This window comes from Zootoca vivipara, chromosome 6 (assembly GCF_965207765.1).
Source record: "Zootoca vivipara chromosome 6, rZooViv2.hap1.1, whole genome shotgun sequence".
In the NCBI taxonomy this organism is placed as follows: Eukaryota; Metazoa; Chordata; class Lepidosauria; order Squamata; family Lacertidae; genus Zootoca; species Zootoca vivipara.
The window spans coordinates 85,005,378-85,026,376 of NC_142589.1; the positions used below are offsets into that span (position 1 = coordinate 85,005,378).

Sequence of the window (20,999 nt, forward strand, 5' to 3'; positions counted from 1 at the left end):
CTCATTGGTTCTGAGGATGGCAGCTGTTAAAGTTTATGTGGAGTGTTTTAACTTTTTAAATTTTGCAGTATTTTGTAAAAAAATAAAATATTTTTTAAAAAACAATTTTATAGGGTAATGAAAACAATATTTTATTTTTTTCAATTGGAAGCTGCTTTGGACGGGCGTTGGCTCAGAACAGCGGTCTAATAAAATACATAAAATAAACACAATGCATTAAAGCATAATCAAAACCAAATTTTCTGGAGGGTTTAAAAAAAGAAAACAATGGAACGGCTGGCCCTTTAGACCGTCCTTTGGGGGAAGGGTCAAAGCGCTTCCTCTTAGTTAGTGGCCGGTGATTGGCGGAGCTAGAGGGCGGGGCGGAGGCCGAGCTCGCGCCGCTCATTCATAACAATGCCGGCTTCCGCAACCTCATTGAGAAGCTCTTAAAGGGCCAGGCCATCACCGCCACACCGCGGGAGCTACTGCAAATGCATTGTGGGAAGATAAAGTTACTTTCAGTTTTGCACGGACGGGCACAGAGACCAGAGAGAGGGGAAGATGCGTCAAAGTGGATTTGGCGGCACTATGATCATCAACCTTTTCTAAAGGGCTGGGTTTAAACTTGAGGTCATTGCCCTTCTAATGGGAGAGGCTGGTGAGTTTTTACGTCACATGTTGGAGGCAGGAAATCCCTTCAAGACTTGGCCCGGGGGTGACCTCAGAAGGGTTGTAAACAGATCAGTGAAGAGTTGGGCAGGGTACATAATAATAATAATAATAATAATAATAATAATAATAATAATAATAATTGTATGCAGTAGTTCTCAGTGGCATCTCCAGGTAGGAATTAGAGAGGCTCCCCCTGAGATTGAAACATGGGACAGCTACAGCCAGTCAGTATTGGAAGCCCTGAGCTTGGTGGACCAGTGGCCTGACTGTCTATAAACTTCCTATGCTTCTGTTAATCAGCCTTTTACTTGGAATCATGAGGACTAGCACCTCATCCTTAACCCCTGAGCTATGGCCTTTACCACAGAATGCACGATTTGTCTGAAGATGGTCCCAGGTTCAGTCCTGGGCATCTGCTGGTGAGGTTGAGAATGCCCCCAACTTGACTCAGTACAAGGTAGCTTTCGGAAGAATAGTGAGGACTAGAATCTTTTTAATTTTGAAGAAAGGACCGCAGCTCAGTGGCAGAGCACCTGCTTTGCATCCCTGGTGCAATCCCCAATGACACAGACGTGCCTGGATTCTGGAGAGCTGCTGCCAGTCAGGGTAGACAGTACAGAAGCAGGCCAACCAGTTGTCTGACTTTGTCTGAGGGCAGTTTCTTGTGTTCCTGTTTCTTTGCTGTGTCAAAGCTCTCAGGGCGCTGTAGACCTGCCGCCGCCATAGACACCTTCACAATTTCTCCAGAAGCTCCTGTTGCCGAAATGACCCACAATGCCCCCTCGAAGGACCCAGAGATGCCTGCCAGCGACCAGGAGGACGATCAGGCATCCATCATCTTGCAGCTGTATCCGTACTCAGAGGAGAAAGACGACCCGAACCAGGCTGTCCCTGCACCAAATGGCAAGTCTTCAAACCCGGTCGCCTTTCCTCAAAAAGGATATTTCATTTCATTTCACTTTCAGTGTGTATACTTTTTAATTTGTTTAATTAGCCAAAGGCCTGGGAGAAGAGGAATGTTTTCACCTGTTGCCTAGAGATATGTAAAGAAGGCACCAGGCAAGCCTCCCTGGGGAGAGCATCCCACATATGGGGAGCCATCACAGAAAAGGCCCCGTTCTTGTGTGGCCACACTCTGGACTTTTCACAGAGGAAGGGCCTCAGATGATGATTGGAGGGTCTGGGTCGGTTCGTATAGAGAGAAGCGGTCCTTGAAAGATGAAGGTTCCAGGTTTAACATCTTTTCTCTGTCTTTCTTAAAAAATGCAGATGGAAGCAGTCTGAAGCTGGCGACCACCCTGACAAATCGGCAGCGTGGCAACGAGGCATCTGCCTTGCCGGCCACTTTGGACAGTGTGTTTGTTGTGGTGCCACAAAAAACATTTTTGCTTTACCTGGGGAAGGGGGGAGGGACTGTGAATCAGTTGAAGCCAAGGTGGCTTCAATTCTCCCCCATTTATACATTTCCCCCTGTTGCTCAAGAGGACTAGCTCCTTGTTAAGGTCAGTCAAGGTTCACGATCCTGTTATGCTGCTTTTCCTCTGAACTGACTTCCCAAACCACTTGGTAAACTGGCGGGCTATACACTTTTGTTGTTGTTCAAGAGGACTAGCACCTTGAAGGGGGAAATCAGGTTTTTTTTTGTTAAAAATCAGTCAAGGTTCAGGATTCGCTGAGTTGGTAGAGCACAATAATCTTAATCGCAGGGTTGTGGGTTCTATGATTCTGCTTTCTCTCTTAAATGACTTCCCAATGGTCTCTAACACCCTCCAAGCCCTTCCCTTTCCCTTCATGAACAGAGCGCTCAAGAGCAAATTTGCCCTCCACTCCTCAGGCCATTTTATTCCGTTTCTTTTTAAAGGCATTAATCCAAAAGTCAAGTTTCCATCCCTCATGATTGCCAGTGAATGACATTTCTGGCGATCATGAAAGGCGTCAGTGCTGTGCTTCATTCCTCCCTCTGAGGATTAATTATGCAAAGGCAAGAATGGTTTGAATGCATTTGCATATTTTATAAAAACAGGTCAATAATGTTTCAAAAACTGGCTTGGAATTTGGGTTCTGTGCAGCCCCTTACTGTGTTTTTTTTACATTTCCAGCTCTTTCTATTCATCAGCTGGCAGCCCAGGGTGAACTGGTCCTGTTGAAAGAAAATCTGAGGAAAGGTGAGATAGGAATACCAAGGCCCCCCCCCCCGCTTCTGACTTCCTGCCCACTAGCTAGAGTCTGCCTCTCTCAGGGTTACCTGCCTCACAGGGTTGGTTTATTTATTTAAGGTGTTTTTTAAAAAACATTTATTTAATCGTTTGACAGCTGTTTACAACGATCAGCAAAATTCTCCTCCAGGCAAGGTTATTCCAAATCATTATTCTGCAACACTTAACACAGGCACCCCCAAACTTCGGCCCTCCAGATGTTTTGGACTACAATTCCCATCTTCCCCGACCACTGGTCCTGTTAGCTAGGGATCATGGGAGTTGTAGGCCAAAACATCTGGAGGGCCGCAGTTTGGGGATGCCTGACTTAACATATCAGTGCAGTATTTCTTCTTTCAAATAACCCTCCTCAAAACCTACTTGAATTTGGCTTATCTTCTTTCTCTATGATAGGTGACATAGTTCTGAGGGATACTGAATATGAGGGAACTTCATATTTCAATACTCTGGGCATTCATCCACCACAGAGGCTCCCTTCAGAAAAAAAAATACTTAGTGCCTCCCTGGAAAACTGCTTTCTTTAAGTGAAGAAACAGAAAGATGCCGTGACAAATTTGTGTTCTTTTAGGGATCTTTATTTCTGCCGACATTCTACAATATAGTGAAGAAATATGTTGTTGTAAATAAGACACCTTGAAGCTTGGCATTATGGAATTATTCATTAAACTCAACCATAGTAACATTCACATTATACACAGAAAATTAAGATAACGATAATATTAAAATAAAAATTGTGTTGTCGTTGTCCTGCAACTGCGTCCGGCCTGGCAGTAAGTGTTATTACACAAAAGACGAAACATGTTCTATTCTCTTCTTTTTTTTTGCTTCCACTGCCCCCTTAGTTTTATTAACCCCCCCCCCCAATCGCACCGCTTAAGTCAGGAGTGGGCCAACTAAGGCCTGGGGGCTGGATCAGGCCCAGTCGCCTTCTAAATCCGGGAATCAGTGTGTTTTTACATGAGTAGAATGTGTCCTTTTATTTAAAATTCACCTCTGGGTTATTTGTGGGGCCTGCCTGGTGTTTTTACATGAGTAGAATGTGTCCTTTTATTTAAAATGCACCTCTGGGTTATTCATGGAGCATAGGAATTCGTTCATTTCCCCCCCAAAAATATAGTCCGCCCCCCCAAGGTCTGAGGGACAGTGGACCGGCCCCCTGCTGAAAAAGTTTGCTGACCCCTGGCTTAAATCATTAGCCGTTCCAGCCAGTGTGCAGGAAAATCACAAAAATTAAAAACAAACTGCAGAGAATGAGAGAAATCTGTTGTAAAACCAAATGCTACCACGAAATGACTTAATTAACTTCACCAGGAAAGACAGTTCTGCGGTCCACATAAAGACCCCTGAACTTTCCTACCCCTGTGTCAAATAAACTCCCTAATTTTGGAAATGTTTTGGCAGGCGAGAACCTTTTAAACAAGCCTGACGAACGGGGCTTCACGCCGCTGATGTGGGCCGCTGCTTTCGGGGAGATTGAGACAATCCGCAGCATGCTGGAATGGGTAAGGAAAATCCATTGGGGAGGGAGAAGCGCAAGGATCACCCACATTTTCCCAGCCACGGCTACAGCCCTGTGTGTCCTCTCTCTCCCCAGGGCGCAGACCCCCACGTCCTTGCAAAGGAGAGGGAGAGCGCCCTGTCTCTTGCCAGCATGGGGGGCTACACAGACATCGTCACCTTGCTCCTCGAGAAGGATGTGGACATCAACACTTACGACTGGGTAACTTTTGCATCGGTGGGTGGATGGGGGGGCAGCTATGACCCCGCCGACCTGAATCAGCCTTTGGCAGGCCCCTCATTCATAGAATCATAGGATTGTAGAGTTGGAAGGGGCCACCAAGAGTCATCTAGTCCAACCCCCTGCGAGGCAGGAATCGCAGCTAATGCATCCAGGACAGATGGCCATCCAATCTCTGCTTAAAAACCTTCGGGGAAGGAGAGGCCAGGCCCTTCCATCCCATGGTCGAACAGCTCCTACTGTTAGAAAGTTCTTGAAGACATTGGTTTGAGTCCAGAGCAGGAGAAAACAAGCTTGTTCCCTCTTCTCTCTGACAGCCCTTGAGATATTTGAAGGCTTGCCGATTGTCACTGGTTTCCTCTTTTCTTTTATATTCCGTCTAAATCTCGATGATAAAGGTAAAGGTAAAGGGACCCCTGACCATTAGGTCCAATCGTGACCGACTCTGGGGTTGCGCACTCATCTCACATTATTGGCCGAGGGAGCCGGCGTATAGCTTCCAGGTCATGTGGCCAGCATGACAAAGCCGCTTCTGGCAAACCAGAGCAGCACATGGAAACGCTGTTTACCTTCCCGCTGTAGCGGTTCCTATTTATCTACTTGCGTTTTGACATGCTTTCGAACTGCTAGGTTGGCAGGAGCTGGGACCAAGCAACGGGAGCTCACCCCGTCACAGGGATTCGAACCGCCGACCTTCTGATCAGCAAGCCCTAGGCTCAGTGGTTTAGCCCACAGCGCCACCTGGGTCCCTAAAATCTCGATGATATTTTTTAACAAAGGATTTTCAGTTTTTTGCCTATTTGCCTAAGAAAGTGTGTGTGTGTGTGTGTGTGTGTGTGTGTGTGTGTGTTCCTCCTTGTGCTGATGCTTTTCGGTTGCCTCCGCAGAACGGCGGGACCCCTCTGCTCTATGCCGTGCGCGGGAACCATGTCAAATGCATCGAGGCCTTGCTAGGTAAGTGGTGTCGGGGGGGGGGGGATGTCCTTCCGTACCTGAGCGACAATCTCCTTTTTGGATGGAGAAGCAAAGCTTGCCTCCCTTCGGCCGCAGCTGAGAACGAGGGGGTCAACCAACGGGGCCTTCCTCCCGAGCGCTAATAACGTGGGTCCATTAATTTCAGTGGGTCTACTGCGAGTGCGAGTAGTTTGCTGCCAACTCTCTTCAGTCCATGGAAGCATTTTTTGGTTTTGCCACATGCCTCTGCTGGCTTTTGGGAGTTGCCGCAAAGCTCCCTGTTTTGCCTGCAATGGACTTAGATGTGGCGAAATATGCTATAGGGCGGGCTTCCTCAAACTCTGCCCTCCAGATGTTTTTGGCCTACAACTCCCATGATCCCTAGCTAGCAGGACCAGTGGTCAGGGACGATGGGAATTGTAGTCTCAAAACATCTGGAGGGCCGAGTTTGAGGAAGCCTGCTATAGGGGATATTTCTCACTTGGTGGCAACTTAAACATCTTTGAGGCAGGGTGGTGCAGTGGTTAGTTCTCCCAACTTTCTCACACTTTCAGAAGAAAAATTTGCAGTCACGCCGGACTGGATTTTTTTATCGATAAGAAATAAATTGGAAAAACAGAAAGAAACAACTCCTAGCAGTGCTTGATTTATAACACAGAGCACAATTACTTATTGCTGGGTGTCATCCGCATACTGGTGAACACCTAGCCCAAACCCAGATTAAATCTCTTCCCATCTGAAGCCCAAAATGGCAGACTGACTGGCAGACTGTATCAAAATAGACTCTGCCTGTGTTCTCAGGCTGTCTGTTGTATGAAACATTTCTTGGGTTATGATTTTGCCCTTAAATCCTTGAGGCAGAGGCTATGGGATATTGCATACAGTGAACACATGCAACCTGTGGACATGTCTTACTACATTGTGGGCTGCGTAAACAAGGCAGGAACCAATTAAACAAACCCTTATTGGCAAACTTGCCTGGAAATCCTGAAACCCTTACCTTCCAAGTCCCGGACTGCAGAATCCGGGACCGGCAGCTGTGTGACACCGGAAGTTGCGTCGACATAACTTCCGGTGTCGCTTTGCCCTTCTATGGGCACCAAAAATGGCCACCGCCGACTTCAAAAGTAGCTTCTACGCATGACCGGAAGTGCGTCAACGCAACTTCCGGTGTCACCCCGCCCATCTATGGGCACCAAAAATGGCCGACACCGGAAGTCACGTCTACGCACTTCCGATCATGCATAGATGTGGCTTTTGAAGCCGGCGGTGACCATTTTTTGTGCCCATAGAAGGGCAAATCAGAAAAAATGGCCGCCGGCAGGAGAAAATAACGGAGAAAAATGGGAGACGAAGTGATACGGGGGACCACCGGGAAAAGGTAAGTAAAAACGGGGGTTTCCCGGGGAAAACGGGGTACTTGGTAGCTATGCCTGAAACCTTCTATCTCAAGTATCTCCTTGGGGGTAAGGCAAATGATATTACCCTGGCTGTGGCAAAATTTCTCTCCGAGGTAATACGAAATAGAAATCAACACACTCTGGATAAAACACAGTGGCTGCCTAGGAATGTCCCCTCCCCCCGCATTTCTGCTGCAATTGCTTTTGTGGGTCTTTGGACTTTAATAAAGAATGTGTGTAATGTATATATTTATTTATTTATTACAAAAGGAACATAGCACTAAAATACATAAAATAGTTGTCTTCCCCCACCTCTTCTCAGCCCATGGTGCTGATCTCACAACCGAGGCAGATTCAGGATACACCCCGATGGACCTGGCAGTCGCTCTGGGACACAAGAAAGGTGGGTTCGGAAACATGGGAGGGGCCAGAGGGTCCCATGTCAAGGGATCTTGGTGCTTATGAGGTCCTTCTGCTTGTGGGGGGGGGGGCTTCCCATTGGGGCATCCAGGAGACTGGGCAAGGTGGGGGTCCCCTTTGACCTCACCCATCCTGCTGCAAAAAAAAATTATTAGCTTTTCTATCAATACGTAAAAGACTATAAACAAAACATCACACAGTACAGTACAAAATACACAAATATACAATACACAAATACACAAAACAAAAAAGGGGGGAAAGCATAAACTTCTAAATTCTTATTCTTTTCTTAACCATTTTAGGGTGACTTCCTCGAGTCTCCCCTTACTGTGGTTCATTGTCACTCATCTTTAGCAACTTCTAACTTAAAATTCTAAAAACCATATTATATATCTTCCTTTACATATTTCTAATTGTTCATTCATTAAAATATTACTTCATATTCTGTTTAACCTTAACCCAAACTTTCTAAGACTACAACCTATATCTACTTCCAAATCTATCTCAATTTTATATATATATATATATGTTTATATGTTTCTTTATATATATATGTTTCTTTAAATATTCTTTAAATTTCTTCCAATCTTCTTCCACCGACTCTTCTCCCTGGTCGCGGAGTCTCCTGGTCAGTTCAGCTAGTTCCATATAGTCCATAATTTTCATCTGACATTCTCCCCCAGTTGGTATTTCTTGTGCTTTCCAATTCTTCGCTATTGAAATTCTTGCTGCTGCTGTGGCATACTGAAAGAAAATTACATCTTTTTGGGGGATTTCGTTTCCGACTATTCCCAGTAAGGAGGCTTCTGGTTTCTTAAAGACCTTCCTTTGGAGGTCTTTAAGCAGAGGCTTGACAGCCATATATCAAGAATGCTTTGATGGCGTTTCCTGCTTGGCAGGGGGTTGGACTGGATGGCCCTTGTGGTCTCTTCCGATTCTATGATTCCATGCTTTGCATGTCATGCATCTATCTCATATATTTGCTTCACCTTTTAAGTTGCATTACTGAAATAAATGCACTTTTCGACGATATTCTAATTTTCCGAGTTTCACCTGTACCGGTAAGTTGAATTTTTTTTTTATTAAAAAAAGAAATAAATCAACAGGTGCATAAATTTAATGAAGGAGATAAATATAAACTGGAATTCTGTATTTTTTTTTTTTAAAAAAACCAAGTCCATCCATTCATTCTTTGCTTTCTCTCTCCCTTCCCTAGTCCAACACGTGATTGAAAAACATATCCTCAAGTTATTACGGAGCAAAGAACCTGAGTGAAACAGGACTTCTTGTCACACTAAGGGGGGGTGGGACCTTCTTCCTGCTCCCCCCCCCACCATTTTCCCTCTGCTTTGAAGGTGGATTCAAGGTAAACCCTTCTGCACTGACCGGCTGATCTGAGACACATGAGACAGGGTTGGAAGTTTGAGAGTCACTGGGCTTTTAAAAGTTCGCTACAGCCCTCGTGGAAAGGGGGGCGCTAGAGGGGTTATGTTTGACGGCAAGACACCCCCCCCCAAACTGCTTGTTGCCATCAACTTATTTTTTTATTATTTATTGAATTTTTATGCTGCCCTATACCCGGAGGTCTCATTTATCAACTTCCACTGCTCTGGAACCCCCGAAATCCAGACTCCAGCCAGAGGAGAAGTTTCCGGAAGCAAAGGAACTCCCGGTGACTCGCAGAAGCTAGCCAAGCTGCAAATCAGAAGGCACCCCGCTGCCGTTTGCAAACTGTTCTGAGCTGGGATGCGTGTGATGGGAGAGATAATTTTGCTGATTCCCGAGCTTAAAAAAAAAGGACTATGTTCTGTACTTTTAAAATTTGAAATGGCAACAACTGAACGCCCCCAATTAATGGAAGAAATTATTCTGTCCCTAGAAAACTTGCTGAAACTGCTAAGCAGGCAACTTTGCTACACTGTGCTTGCCTTAAACAGGATTGCTTATTTCCGCTCGCCTAGGGCGAACCAGGAACCCAGGTGAGCAGCTGTGAGAGCTTTCTTTTTGAATAAAGGAATGAATATCTTGGCATAAAAATACAAAATAAATTATTGTTCACTATTCGTTATATATGTCTTTACCACCCTATGTCTGAGGATCACAGAGCAGTTTACAGTATAAAACAAGCGTCGGCAACGTTTTCTGCCCGTGGGCCGGAGGATTCCCACGACTATTGCCCGTGGGCCAGACATGGGCCGCACAGCCGCAGAAGCGATTTCCGATGCCGCGCTGCCCATGTTTGGAACACCAGAAATGGCTTCTGTGCCTGTCCACGGCTGCGCAGAAGCGACTTCTGGCGCTGCAAACATTTTGAAAATGGGCAGCGCAGCACCGGAAATGGCTTCTGCGCAGAAGCGATTTCTGGTGCTGGCTGCCCATTTCCAAAATGTCCGCAGCACCAGAAATCGCTTCTGCGGCTGCGTTGACGCGATTTCCGGCGCCGCTTAGCGAGTCCCCGCACCGCACTGGTTATAACTCTATAACAAAGAAACCAATAACTCCTCCCTCCCACAAACATCTAAAAATCAGCCTGGTTCTAGAGAAATGCTTTTGCCTGGCTCCTAAGAGCATCCCACAAATGGGGAGCCACCACTGAAAAGGCCCTGTTCTTGTGTTGCCACAGTCCAGACACAAATAAAGGCCTCAGAGGATGATCTCAGGGTCCGGGGCAGTTCATATGGGAAGAGGTGGCCCTTGAGGTGTTGCGGTGCCTTGACTGTTGGACCCCCTCTTGGTCTAAGTCACTCCACCCCACGGAGCCTGACTTCACCTGCAGGGGAAGCCCCTGACTCCCTGAGGGTTTGAGGTCCATTGGCTCCCCCTCACCTGGTTTAGCTGGCCAGTCAAATCCATTCCTGGGATTGTGGCCGCTGTCACATGCCAACAGCATCTTTTGGAGTCTGCCAGCCACTCCTGGGAAGAGAAGATGCCTTTTGAAATTATGGACTGTCTTCATAGAATCATAGAGTTGGAAGGAACCATTTAGTCCAGGCATCCCCAAACTCGGCCCTCCAGATGTTTTGGCACTACAATTACCATCATCCATGACCACTGGGTCCAGTTAGCTAGGGATGATGGGAGTTGTAGTCCCAAAACATCTGGAGGGCCGAGTTTGGGGATGCCTGATTTAGTCCAACCCCCTGCAGCTGTCCTACATGGGGATCGAGCCTGCAACCTTGGCAATTATCAGCGCCACGCTCTTAACCGACTGAGCTATCCAGGCTCCTCTTGTTGCAAAGATACCTTTATTTCATTTTGTGATGCATATGAAAAACAGAGAGAACAATGAACGACAATGGAAAGGTGAGAAAGAAAAGCATCTGACACTCAGAATGAAATAAGTCCAAGTGAAAAACTTCAGGTTATAAAGTCTAGTTTCCGATTTGCCAGACTTGTGACAGGAGTCGCCTTGAAAATGATTGTCCTGTCATACATAGAAGCACAGGATTTGTAGAGTTGGAAGGGGTCCCATGGGTCATCTAGTCCAACCCCCTGCAGTGCAGATGGCCATGTGACAAAGGAATGCCAAACCGCATAAAAAGCACATGGAGCTTCTAGTCCCCACTGAAAACTCAAATTTCCTCCATATTCCAGAGTGAGTGGCCCTAAGCCTCCAGGTGTAAGATTTTGGGGTGTTTCCCACTGAATTGCAATTGCTATTTGAGCTGCCAAGATCATATGTAAGACCAGTTCTTCGGGCATTATGTCTACATTAGTATAATCAAAAGCATTAATTCGGATAGCAAACAATTGTTTCTTTAGTAATATTTATCATCTCAGTCAAAATTAAATTCAACTTTTTTACTGCTACAACTTGCATTCCCGCCATAAGTAAAATTATGGGATGTCCTCGAGTTGCAAACCAACAGCAGAGACAATTCCATTTCAGAAGCAATGCAGAACAACTGCAGAATCGGATTTGTGAGGTTTCGGCTGTTGTGAAAAAGGCACACAATTTTTTTAAAAAAATAGTCACACGAGGACTTCCAGGGTCAAAGTTTCACCCCACGGACATCAAGCTGGTAGACAACCACCCGTCCGAAGAAATCCGTGCTGTTTTCAAAGGTGATCTTGAGTTTGTCGAGAGGAGTTTCCTCGAGGGAGAAACGGTAGAGGGAAGAATAGTTAAGGAAAATGTAAGTTCTGGACTCCATCCCCAACCCCCGCACAGCCCAGTGAACTGGGAGGGAAGGGGAAAAAAAGGATATTTGCAGAGAATTGGAATCCTCAGGGTAGAATTCCGCCACCGGGGAAAGATCGCCTCCGTTTTGGCAGCCTAGGAGAAATTTGAAAGGAGATGTGGAAAGGGCAATATTTAACGGGGGGGGGGGGTTACGGTTCTTTAATTGAGGCAAGGCAGGGGGGGGTTCTGGAGTTGTATTTTGTGTATTGCAGATACCACTTCCTTGCCGTGTCCCTCGGCCAACAAAAACTGATAAATGAATGGAAGAAGAACTTACTTCCATGACGCTGACGCAAAAACCTTGCATGCACACTATGTAAAAGAATGGAAGTTTACTACCTCCCCCAACCTCATACTGTCCACAGCAGAGCTTTCCATTTTTTTGTTTTTTCCCGGTTTATTCTGGCGCTGCCGCCATTTTGGAACTGGGCAAAGCAGCATCAAAAGTCACTTCTGAGCATGCTCCGCCCAGTTCCAAAATGGCCACCGCGCCAGAATAAACCGGGAAAAAACAAAAAAAATCCGTTTTTTCAGCTAGGAACAGCTGGAAAAACGGGGATTTCCCAGGGAAAACTGGAGACTTGGCAGCTATGCCATTCAGTTTTACTAGCAAGCCACAAAGGTGTCTTGCAACTGCTGCCTCTGCCTCTGTCCTTACCTTGCACAACACACTTCTGGCTTGCAAATCCCCCCTGGAATTGGATCTGGATCTGGGATGCCCGGATGGCCTGCGGAAATTCCAGCGTCAACCACTGGGTGGCACCCTAAGACCAACAGCAGAAACCAACAGCAGCCGTCAATTAGGGACAAACTTGGCTCAAGGAGAGGAATTTCAACCCCAAACTGCAAAGTTTTATTTCCACCCCCCTCCCCCAGGCAATGCAAAAAAGACTGTAAGGAGCTATTCCCTGGGGGAACGAGGAGTCCAGAGCTTCATCAACACATGACCCTAAAACTCTGGACGCTCCCAAACTGATATCAAAGTTTAGTGCTTGCTTTATGCCACGAACCCCTCGTTTCATGTCCCCCCAACTGAGTAATTGCCCTATGGCAATTGAGTGACAATTATTCTGTTGGGGGGGGGCACAAAACAAGCTCCAAACTTTGGCACCTGTTTGGAGAGAATCGGACAAGGTTGGATTTTTTTGGCATTAATTTGTGACCCCAGTTTGTTGTGTCTATTCCACAGTTTGGAGGGGTGGTGGTGGCATGAAATGCGGGGTTCGCAGCACAAATCTAGCACTAAATTTCAGCATGAGGTTGGGGGTGCAGACCCAGAATTTCAGGACCACGTTAACGAAGCTGGAGTTCAGCTTGCAAGTGAAATCTTCAGGCTCAGCTCCTGCTTTGTGTCACGAGAGATGCTTGGATAGCCCAGTCAGCTGAGCATGAGACTCTTAATCTCAGGGTTGTGGGTTGGAGTCCCATGTTGGGCAAAATATTCCTGCATCGCAGAGGGCTGGACAAGATGACCCTCAGGGTCCCTTCCAACTCTGCAGCTCTATGATTCTGTGAATGGCTTCCCTCTGCAGAGGACCCTAAAGAACAACACTGGCTCGATGGGTGATGTTAGTTTGAGCTGGGATAATGAGTTCCTATGTTGTTGTTGTTGTTTAGTCGTTTCGTCATGTCCAACTCTTCGTGACCCCATGGACCATACCATGCCAGGCACTCCTGTCTTCCACTGCCTCCCGCAGTTTGGTCAAACTCATGTTGGTAGCTTTGAGAACACTGTCCAACCATCTTGTCCTCTGTCGTCCCCTTCTCCTAGTGCCCTCCATCTTTCCCAACATCAGGGTCTTTTCCAGGGAGTCTTCTCTTCTCATGAGGTGGCCAAAGTATTGGAGCCTCAGCTTCAGGATCTGTCCTTCCAGTGAGCACTCAGGGATGATTTCCTTAAGAATGGATAGGTTTGATCTTCTTGCAGTCCATGGGACTCTCAAGAGTCTCCTCCAGCACCATAATTCAAAAGCATCCATTCTTCGGCGATCAGCCTTCTTTATGGTCCAGCTCTCACTTCCATACATCACTACTGGGGAAACCATAGCTTTAACTATACGGACCTTTGTAGGCAAGGTGATGTCTCTGCTTTTTAAGATGCTGTCTAGGTTTGTCATTGCTTTTCTCTTAAGAAGCAGGCGTTTTTTAATTTCGTGACTGCTGTCACCATCTGCAGTGATCAAGGAGCCCAAGAAAGTAAAATCTCTCACTGCCTCCATTTCTTCCCCTTCTATTTGCCAGGAGGTGACGGGACCAGTGGCCATGATCTTGGCCAGCCCTTTTATTTTGAACCATGAGGACTAGTTCCTTCCTTTAGTAGATATTACTGGGCTTGATGGATGAGTTAGTCTGAGCTGGGACGAGACGCAATTATTTATGTCTGTTATTTCCTAAAAATTATATACAGCTTGATTATTTTTTTAAAAATCATGCGAAGAAAAATGAAATTAACAGTGAAAAACAATTCAAAACCTTTAGAAATAATTAATTTCTACAGGGGACGGCAAGGGATGAAAGTTAAGAAAGTGAGTAGAGAGCGATTTGCAGTTGTTTTTTTCTGTTTCTTCTTTCTTTAGCTTCTTTCTACTCTTTCTTTACTGTACATTAGTTTGTTTATTTTACAGTATTGTAATGTGGAAACTTCAATAAAAAAAATCCCCGACCAAAATAATAATAATAGGGACAATGTGAAGATCAGCCTGCCTTGCAGGAGCGTTGTTGAGGAAGACCGAGCACTCCAGCTCCGTGACAGTAAGAATGTCACTGCTGAAAGCGCAATAAAAAGCTATCTCCAATAAATAAATAAGATAGGGATTATTTTGCCAGCACTGCGGTTTTTCTCTTGCATCTCACCTGATCTGAGTTCCAGCAAGTCTCCTCATTCCCATCAAACATAAACTTCTTCCCAAACTGCTTCACGTCTCGGTTGAGCACGGAGCTGACCCTGCAAAAAATGCACAAAAGCACTGCAGACGGGCTTTCTCAGAAGCCATTAAGAGATGGGAGGCACCCCACAAGGTCATGAAGCCCAACCCGCTTAGGAGGAGGGAGAAGCAGGGGGAGGAAAAAGAAAACTAAGCAAGTTTATGGTGTTTTTTTTTTAACTATCCCATAAGCCACCTCAAAACACATATGGAAGGAAAATGGGATGAAAAGATATACTAAACAAGACATTTTAAAAGTTTATTAGTACATTAGCATCCAACCTTTCCTTCGCAGAGTTCGAGGTGGCACACGAGGTTCCCCTCCCGTTTTTCTATCTTTACAACAACCCTATGAGGTAGGTCAAGCTGACTGTGACTGGCTCACAAGGCCACCCAGGGAGCTTCATGGCTGAGTAGAGGGTGAGAGATTTGAACTCAGGCATTGCAGGTCCCCAACAAGAACATTGGGATTTTGCAGCAAGCCAAACATTGATTCTATTCACTTAACAAAATTTCTACGGCATTTCATTGTAACAGAACCTCTGAACAGGTATATCAGAAGTTGAAATTATCGAAAACAGACAGTTAAAGTATTTTTAAAAGACAATTAAAATAAACAGTAATATAAAACTGGATGAAAACTTGGCAGATTCTACATAGCTGGACAGGTTTGACTAAACAAGAATGTTCTTAGTAGGCAGTGAAAATAATACAGTGAAGGCACCTCCCCGTCAATAGGCAGTGAGTTCCAAAGTTTGGGTGCAACTCTGCTGAAATATCAATTTCTTACAAGAAATACAAGGCACATATGGGGCAAGGCGAGTCCACAAAATGATCTATTCCATCCACACTGAATTTAAAGAGCATCAAAAAGCCCAAAGTGCCTTTCGGCATCTTGTATTTTAGAGGTGAATCATAGGATTAGAAGGGACCCCAAGGGCCATCTAGTCCAACCCCCTGCAACATTTTTGCCCAACACGGGACTTGAACCCATGACCCCGAGAATAAGAATCCCATGCTTCACTAACTGAGTTATCTGAAGTCACACTATAGAAATTACTATCACTATCATGTTGCTATTGCTGACAATTACTTCTGCTATAATGATCATTCCAACCTGCATTCAGTTCTTCAATTTGCATCTTCGAGGACGGCAAAAAAATCTCTCACCTGCTCACCGTCCCGGAACAAATCAAGGATGTCGCTGCCATTGTGACACCGTCCCAAGTGCAGGAATGTACAGACCGAGATGCAGGCAGAAATCCAACAGGTGTGTGCCTGCGTTCCTCCTGCCACAGCTACCTGTTAAAGGAGAACCAAGATGGAATTAAGCCTTGGAGAGAGCCAGTTAATCGTTTTGGGAATGAGACTGCCAACCTCTAGAGCAGGCATCCCCAAACTGCGGCCCTCCAGATGTTTTGGCCTACAACTCCCATGATCCCTAGCTAACAGGACCAGTGGTCGGGGAAGATGGGAATTGTAGTCAAAAACATCTGGAGGGCCGAAGTTTGGGGACGCCTGCTCTAGAGGGTGCAAAATCTGGGCACGTAGCCAGGCTCCGACTCCCAGAGACCTGTGTGTCCAGTAGTCAGCGATAATGGTGGCAGCTGGAGTTCAGAGCAAAATCGGGAGGAGTCCCTGCAGGTATTTGTAACCCCTGATTGAAGAAAAGGCATGCTCCCACCGCGTCTGAAAGAGGCACTCCCACCTTTACAGTCCTACCTTGGAAGTCGAATGGAATCCGTTCTAGAAGTCCGTTTGACTTCTAAAACGTCCAGAAACCAAATTGCAGCTTCAGATTGGCTGCAGGAAGCTCTTGAAGGCAACCGGAAGCCCCATCGGACGTTCAGCTTCCAAAAATAGTTTGCAAACCGGAACAATCCCTTCTGGGTTTGCGGCGTTCAGGAGCCAAAACGTCCGAGTACCAAGGCGTTTGGGATTCAAGGTACAACTGTATTTCGAACAGAACTTCCTACCTGAGAGCAGCATGTAAATCATGTTCAACAAAAACTTGTATTTCTCCTTTTTCCTTGTCCCCACTGGCCGGCTAAACCAGGCGAGGCGAGCGAAGACAGGCTCTGAAAGATTGAGCGGAGACCAAGAGGGGGTCCGGCAAGTCAAGAAGGCGGTTTCTGCCCTTGATGGAGAAGAGGAGGCACCCCCAAACTCGGCCCTCCAGATGTTTTGGGACTACAATTCCCATCATCCCTGACCACTGGTCCTGTTAGCTAGGGATGATGGGAGTTGTAGTCCCAAAACATCTGGAGGGCCTAGTTTGGGGATGCCTTGATGTAGAGAGAAGTGAGGGCAGGTGGGGGTCATCCACCTGGGAAGGGAGCCCATCCATATAGATGGAAAACTCTGACCCTAAACCTCCATTGCTTTACTGGACATCTTTGGTAGAAGAAAAGGCTCAGGAGTAAACCCTACACAAATTCAGAATGGAGTCCCTAAAGCAGTTGGAGGGTGCCTTGTCTGCCTCCTTCAAGCAACTCCTGCAGCCAAGCTGGTGCCAAACGTCTTGTTCTGCTTTCCTTTTTCTTTAAAAAAAAAAAGTTTTAAAATATCTTTATTTCTTATTCAACATAAAATCAACATAAATCAACATACCACACAAAGTACACCAAAAATACCCAAATTATTGAACGTATACAAACTTATACAGAAAGGAAAGGGGGGGGGAAGAAAAAACCCATATATTCCGGCGTATAAGACGACTGGGCGTATAAGACGACCCCCAACTTTTCCAGTTAAAATATAGAGTTTGGGATATACTCACCGTATAAGAAATACGACCCGCCGTATAAGACGACCCCTGACTTTTGAGAAGATTTTCCTGGGTTAAAAAGTAGTCTTATACGCAGGAATATACTGTAAAAGAACAGAAGAGAACAATAAACAAAAACAAAACAACATAAAACACAAAATAAACTTCCCAGCACTTCCATATCAGTTCCCTCTTTACAAATAAACTCCACTATGCTTCTTCCTAACAGATTTAATTCCTTATTCCCTATCTCAATTTCTCCTTATCCTCATTATATACCCCAAAACTTGTGTGAACTAACCAAAGCAAATCACCCATTTTGAATTTATACTCTCATTACAAAAATAATCCTCTACATCAGTGTTTCCCAACCAGTGTGCCTCCAGATGTTTTGGGACTACAACTCCCATCATTCCTGACCACTGGTCTTGCTAGCTAGGGATGATGGGAGTTGTAGTCCCAAAACATCTGGAGGCACACTGGTTGGGAAACACTGCTCTACATAATCTCCATTCCTTTTTCAATTTTTGCTTAGGGACTTTTTCTAATTATTGCTGTTAATCTTGCTAGATTCATGAACTCTGCCAATTTGATATGCCAATCTTGAATTGACGGAATTTTATCTCCTTTCCAGCTTTGAGCTGACAACAATCTGGCCGCTTGCTCTGCTTTCCTTTGGACCCCTCTCAGCAAGGCCGAGATTGTCTTGTCCTCTGGGCAGCCCAGGACCTCCAGACACACGGCCCAGGCTTACGCCCCGGGGAGGTGACTTTGGTGTTTGGCTTCAACCCCACCCCCCTGGGGCACATTCCATTGGAGGGGGGAGAAATGGATGCCAACATCATGTCCCCTTTTGAAATCTGTGCCTCTTTTCCAGCTCCTTAGTACCGCAGCACTGTCTAGACCAGGCATCTCCAAACTGCGGCCCTCCAGATGTTTTGGCCTACAACTCCCATGATCCCTAGCTAACAGGACCAGTGGTCGGGGAAGATGGGAACTGTAGTCCAAAACATCTGGAGGGACGAAGTTTAGGGATGCCTGGTCCAGTCCAAGGTTTCCCAAACCTGTGTCTCAGAATTTTTTTTTTTGCACTACAATTCCCTGACCGTTGGTCCTGTTAACTAGGGATGATGGGAGTTGTAGTCCCAAAACAGCTGGAGAACCAAGTTTGGGCAAACCCTGGTTTACTTTAGACCGCAGGGGTCAGCAAACGTTTTCAGCAGGGGGCCGGTCCACTGTCTCTCAGACCTTGTGGGGGGCCAGACTATATTTTGAAGGGGGGGGAGAACGAATTCCTATGCCCCACAAATAACCCAGAGATGCATTTTAAATAAAAGCACACATTCTACTCATGAAAAAACACACTGATTCCTGGACCGTCCGCAGGCCGGATTGAGAAGGTGATTGGGCCAGATCCGGGCCCCGGGCCTTAGTTTGCCTACCCACAGTCTAGATCAGGGGTCAGCAAACTTTTTCAGCAGACATTGTGGGGGGCCGGACTATACAGTGGTACCTTGGTTCCGGAAGTCTGTTCATAAACTGAAGCGTTCATAAACTGAAGCGAACTTTCCCATTGAAAGTAATGGAAAGTGGATTAATCTGTTCCAGACGGTCCGCGGGGTACTTAAACTGAAGCGTTCATAAACTGAAGCGAACTTTCCCCTTGAAAGTAATGGAAAGTGAATTAATCCGTTCTAGATGGGTCCGCGGCGTTTGTAAACCGAAAATTCGTAAACCGAGGTGTTCATAAACCAAGGTTCCACTGTATTTTTAAGGGGGAAAAAGAACGAATTCCTATGACCCACAAATAACCCAGAGATGCATTTTAAATAAAAGGACACATTCTACTCATGTAAGAACATCAGGCAGGCTCCACAAATAACCCAGAGATTCGTTTTAAATAAAGGACACATTCTACTCTTGTAAAAACATGCTGACTCCCGGACCGTCCGCAGGCCGGATAAAGAAGGCAATTGGGCTGCATCCGGCCCCCAGGCCTTAGTTTGGGGACCCCTGCTTTAGAGCATCTGCTCTCTGTACAGACAATACTGAACTACCGTAGTTGGATCAGCAATAAGGCAGGTTCCCATATTTCATTTCACTTTTAATTTGTATACCCCCTTTTCTATATTGCAGTTTACAGCAACAAAATACAGTGGAACCTCGGTTTATGAACACCTCGGTTTATGAATTTTCGGTTTATGAACGCCGCGGACCCATCTGGAACGGATTAATTCACTTTCCATTACTTTTAATGGGAAAGTTCGCTTCAGTTTATGAACGGTTACTCCGCGGACCGTCTGGAACGAATTAATCCACTTTCCATTACTTTCAGTGGGAAAGTTCGCTTCAGTTTATGAACGCTTCAGTTTATGAACAGACTTCCGGAACCAATTGTGTTCATAAACAGAGGTACCACTGTACTGTATACCACAAAGAACACACACCTTATAATAATCTGATACTGTACAGCACAAAAGTCATAATAAAGTGTAACTTTAAAATACAACGACTTATATCAAATAACATAGTGATCAATAATTGATTAGAATATAATAGTACTCAATAACACATCAGCAAATGATAATTAAATAGAAATTCACTCTGAACAATTGCAGTAAATAATTACTATGATCAATAAAAAATAACTGCAAGTCACAATCAGTAAAATACCGCGATACCTATAAAAAGAGGATCAAATTGAGAAACAAAGCCACACAACTTATGAAACTACCCCCCCCCCAAAACTTCTCTTTGCAAATGTCTTTTCAAAACTACACCAGCACACGCAAACCTGGGATTAATGGGGTGCCAAAAGTAGAGCCCGCTCGTTTTTGCAACCTCTCCTTCCCAATCTAAGGGGTTGCCAACGTACCAGGAAAAAAGCACAAACGCACACACACACAAAAACACGTCCTGGATCTGTTCCTATGGCCTATTTAACAGCCACTTAATTTGCCAGGAATCTGCCAGACCCTCCCCGCGCTGCCCGGTTTGCAGCGGAGAAAGCTGGTGCAAGAATAAGGCAGAAAAGGAAAGGCGGAGGAGGAGCAGGGGGGTTAAAGCAAACATCGGCAGCCTTCCTCCCCTATACCAACCTGCGAAAGATGATTTGGGAGAGAAGCTGTACGACGCGTGGATCTAAGAAGCCATCCGCACTGCTTCTTGCTGCAAATATAACCTCTATCGCGTATATTCTGTCAAAGAAGCAGAAGAAGCGCAGCTGCGATTGAAAAGCGACTAGAGGAGAACCGAGGAGGAAATTGCTCTCTCGCTCCACGTGCTTCCTGCTTCCTGCTCCCGGTGGCAATTCTTAAAGGGACCAGATTGCAAGCTCAGTTAAAAACGAATAAATAAATAAATATCCAAGTTTGACCTAACCTTATCTTGGCCACTAGGCGGCGGTAGAAGAGCGCGGCTCGAAAGGAAGGCGGGGGAGCGGATTTAAAATAAAATGTTGGGTTTTTAAATATATATACAGTATATAGAGAGAGGAGGTCTTGCTTCTGGGGGTTCCTTCTTACGGAGGGTGCTGGGATTACAGACTTTGGCCCGATCCTGCGAGGTGCCTGATGGTGTTCACAAGTGGGTCTATGAGATGCACTTACAAAACAAAACAAAATAAAAAAATCCTTCCAGTAGCAGCTTAGAGACCAACTAAGTTTGTCATAGGTATGAGCTTTCGTGTGTATGCACGCTTCTTCAGATACCGTGCACACGAAAGCTCATAACTATGACATACC

The 20,999-nt window shown here is 45.6% G+C and overlaps 2 protein-coding genes across 5 annotated transcripts in view; one reads left to right on the forward strand and one right to left on the reverse strand.

The window, feature by feature from the left end:
• Positions 1-9,450, forward strand: part of RFXANK (regulatory factor X associated ankyrin containing protein) — an 11,351-nt gene extending 1,901 nt beyond the window's left edge. Inside the window, exons 1-9 of one of the 2 annotated variants that reach the window (XM_035120465.3) lie at positions 417-640; positions 1,347-1,557; positions 1,924-2,007; positions 2,754-2,819; positions 4,272-4,372; positions 4,465-4,590; positions 5,496-5,562; positions 7,285-7,365; positions 8,599-9,450. In XM_035120465.3, the coding sequence (XP_034976356.1) occupies positions 1,419-1,557; positions 1,924-2,007; positions 2,754-2,819; positions 4,272-4,372; positions 4,465-4,590; positions 5,496-5,562; positions 7,285-7,365; positions 8,599-8,657 (723 nt within the window). In that variant the 5' untranslated portion in view covers positions 417-640; positions 1,347-1,418 and the 3' untranslated portion in view covers positions 8,658-9,450. Of the gene's footprint in view, positions 1-416; positions 641-1,346; positions 1,558-1,923; positions 2,008-2,753; positions 2,820-4,271; positions 4,373-4,464; positions 4,591-5,495; positions 5,563-7,284; positions 7,366-8,598 lie in introns of those variants that run through there. The other variant, XM_060275420.2, reaches the window with a different exon arrangement.
• NR2C2AP (nuclear receptor 2C2 associated protein) lies at positions 7,903-20,557 on the reverse strand. 3 transcript variants are annotated; one of them, XM_060275417.2, is made up of 7 exons: positions 20,355-20,557; positions 17,269-17,360; positions 15,660-15,791; positions 14,419-14,509; positions 12,224-12,329; positions 11,591-11,658; positions 10,611-11,491 (listed from the first exon to the last, which is right to left on the reverse strand). In XM_060275417.2, the coding sequence occupies exons 3-7, from the start codon at positions 15,698-15,700 to the stop codon at positions 11,375-11,377; spliced, it is 423 nt and encodes a 140-aa protein (XP_060131400.1). In that variant the 5' UTR covers positions 15,701-15,791; positions 17,269-17,360; positions 20,355-20,557; the 3' UTR covers positions 10,611-11,374. The 3 variants fall into 3 exon arrangements, with proteins under 3 accessions (XP_088529033.1, XP_060131400.1, XP_034975295.2); XM_035119404.3 differs by lacking the exon at positions 17,269-17,360 and having other exon boundaries at positions 11,117-11,491; positions 20,355-20,492; XM_088672907.1 differs by lacking the exons at positions 10,611-11,491; positions 11,591-11,658; positions 17,269-17,360 and adding an exon at positions 7,903-8,126 and having other exon boundaries at positions 20,355-20,492.
• Between the last annotated feature and the right edge of the window lie 442 nt (positions 20,558-20,999).

Bases quoted from the DNA above. Each gene is read 5' to 3' on its own strand.
- NR2C2AP (XM_060275417.2), bottom strand. From the start codon at position 15,700: ATGGCAGCGACATCCTTGATTTGTTCCGGGACGGTGAGCAG. The intron at 14,510-15,659 runs GTGAGAGATTTT...CATTTTTTGCAG, and splicing joins TGTTCCGGGACGGTGAGCAG to GGTCAGCTCCGTGCTCAACC. The intron at 12,330-14,418 runs GTGAGATGCAAG...TGTTGGTCTTAG, and splicing joins CTTGCTGGAACTCAGATCAG to GGTGCCACCCAGTGGTTGAC.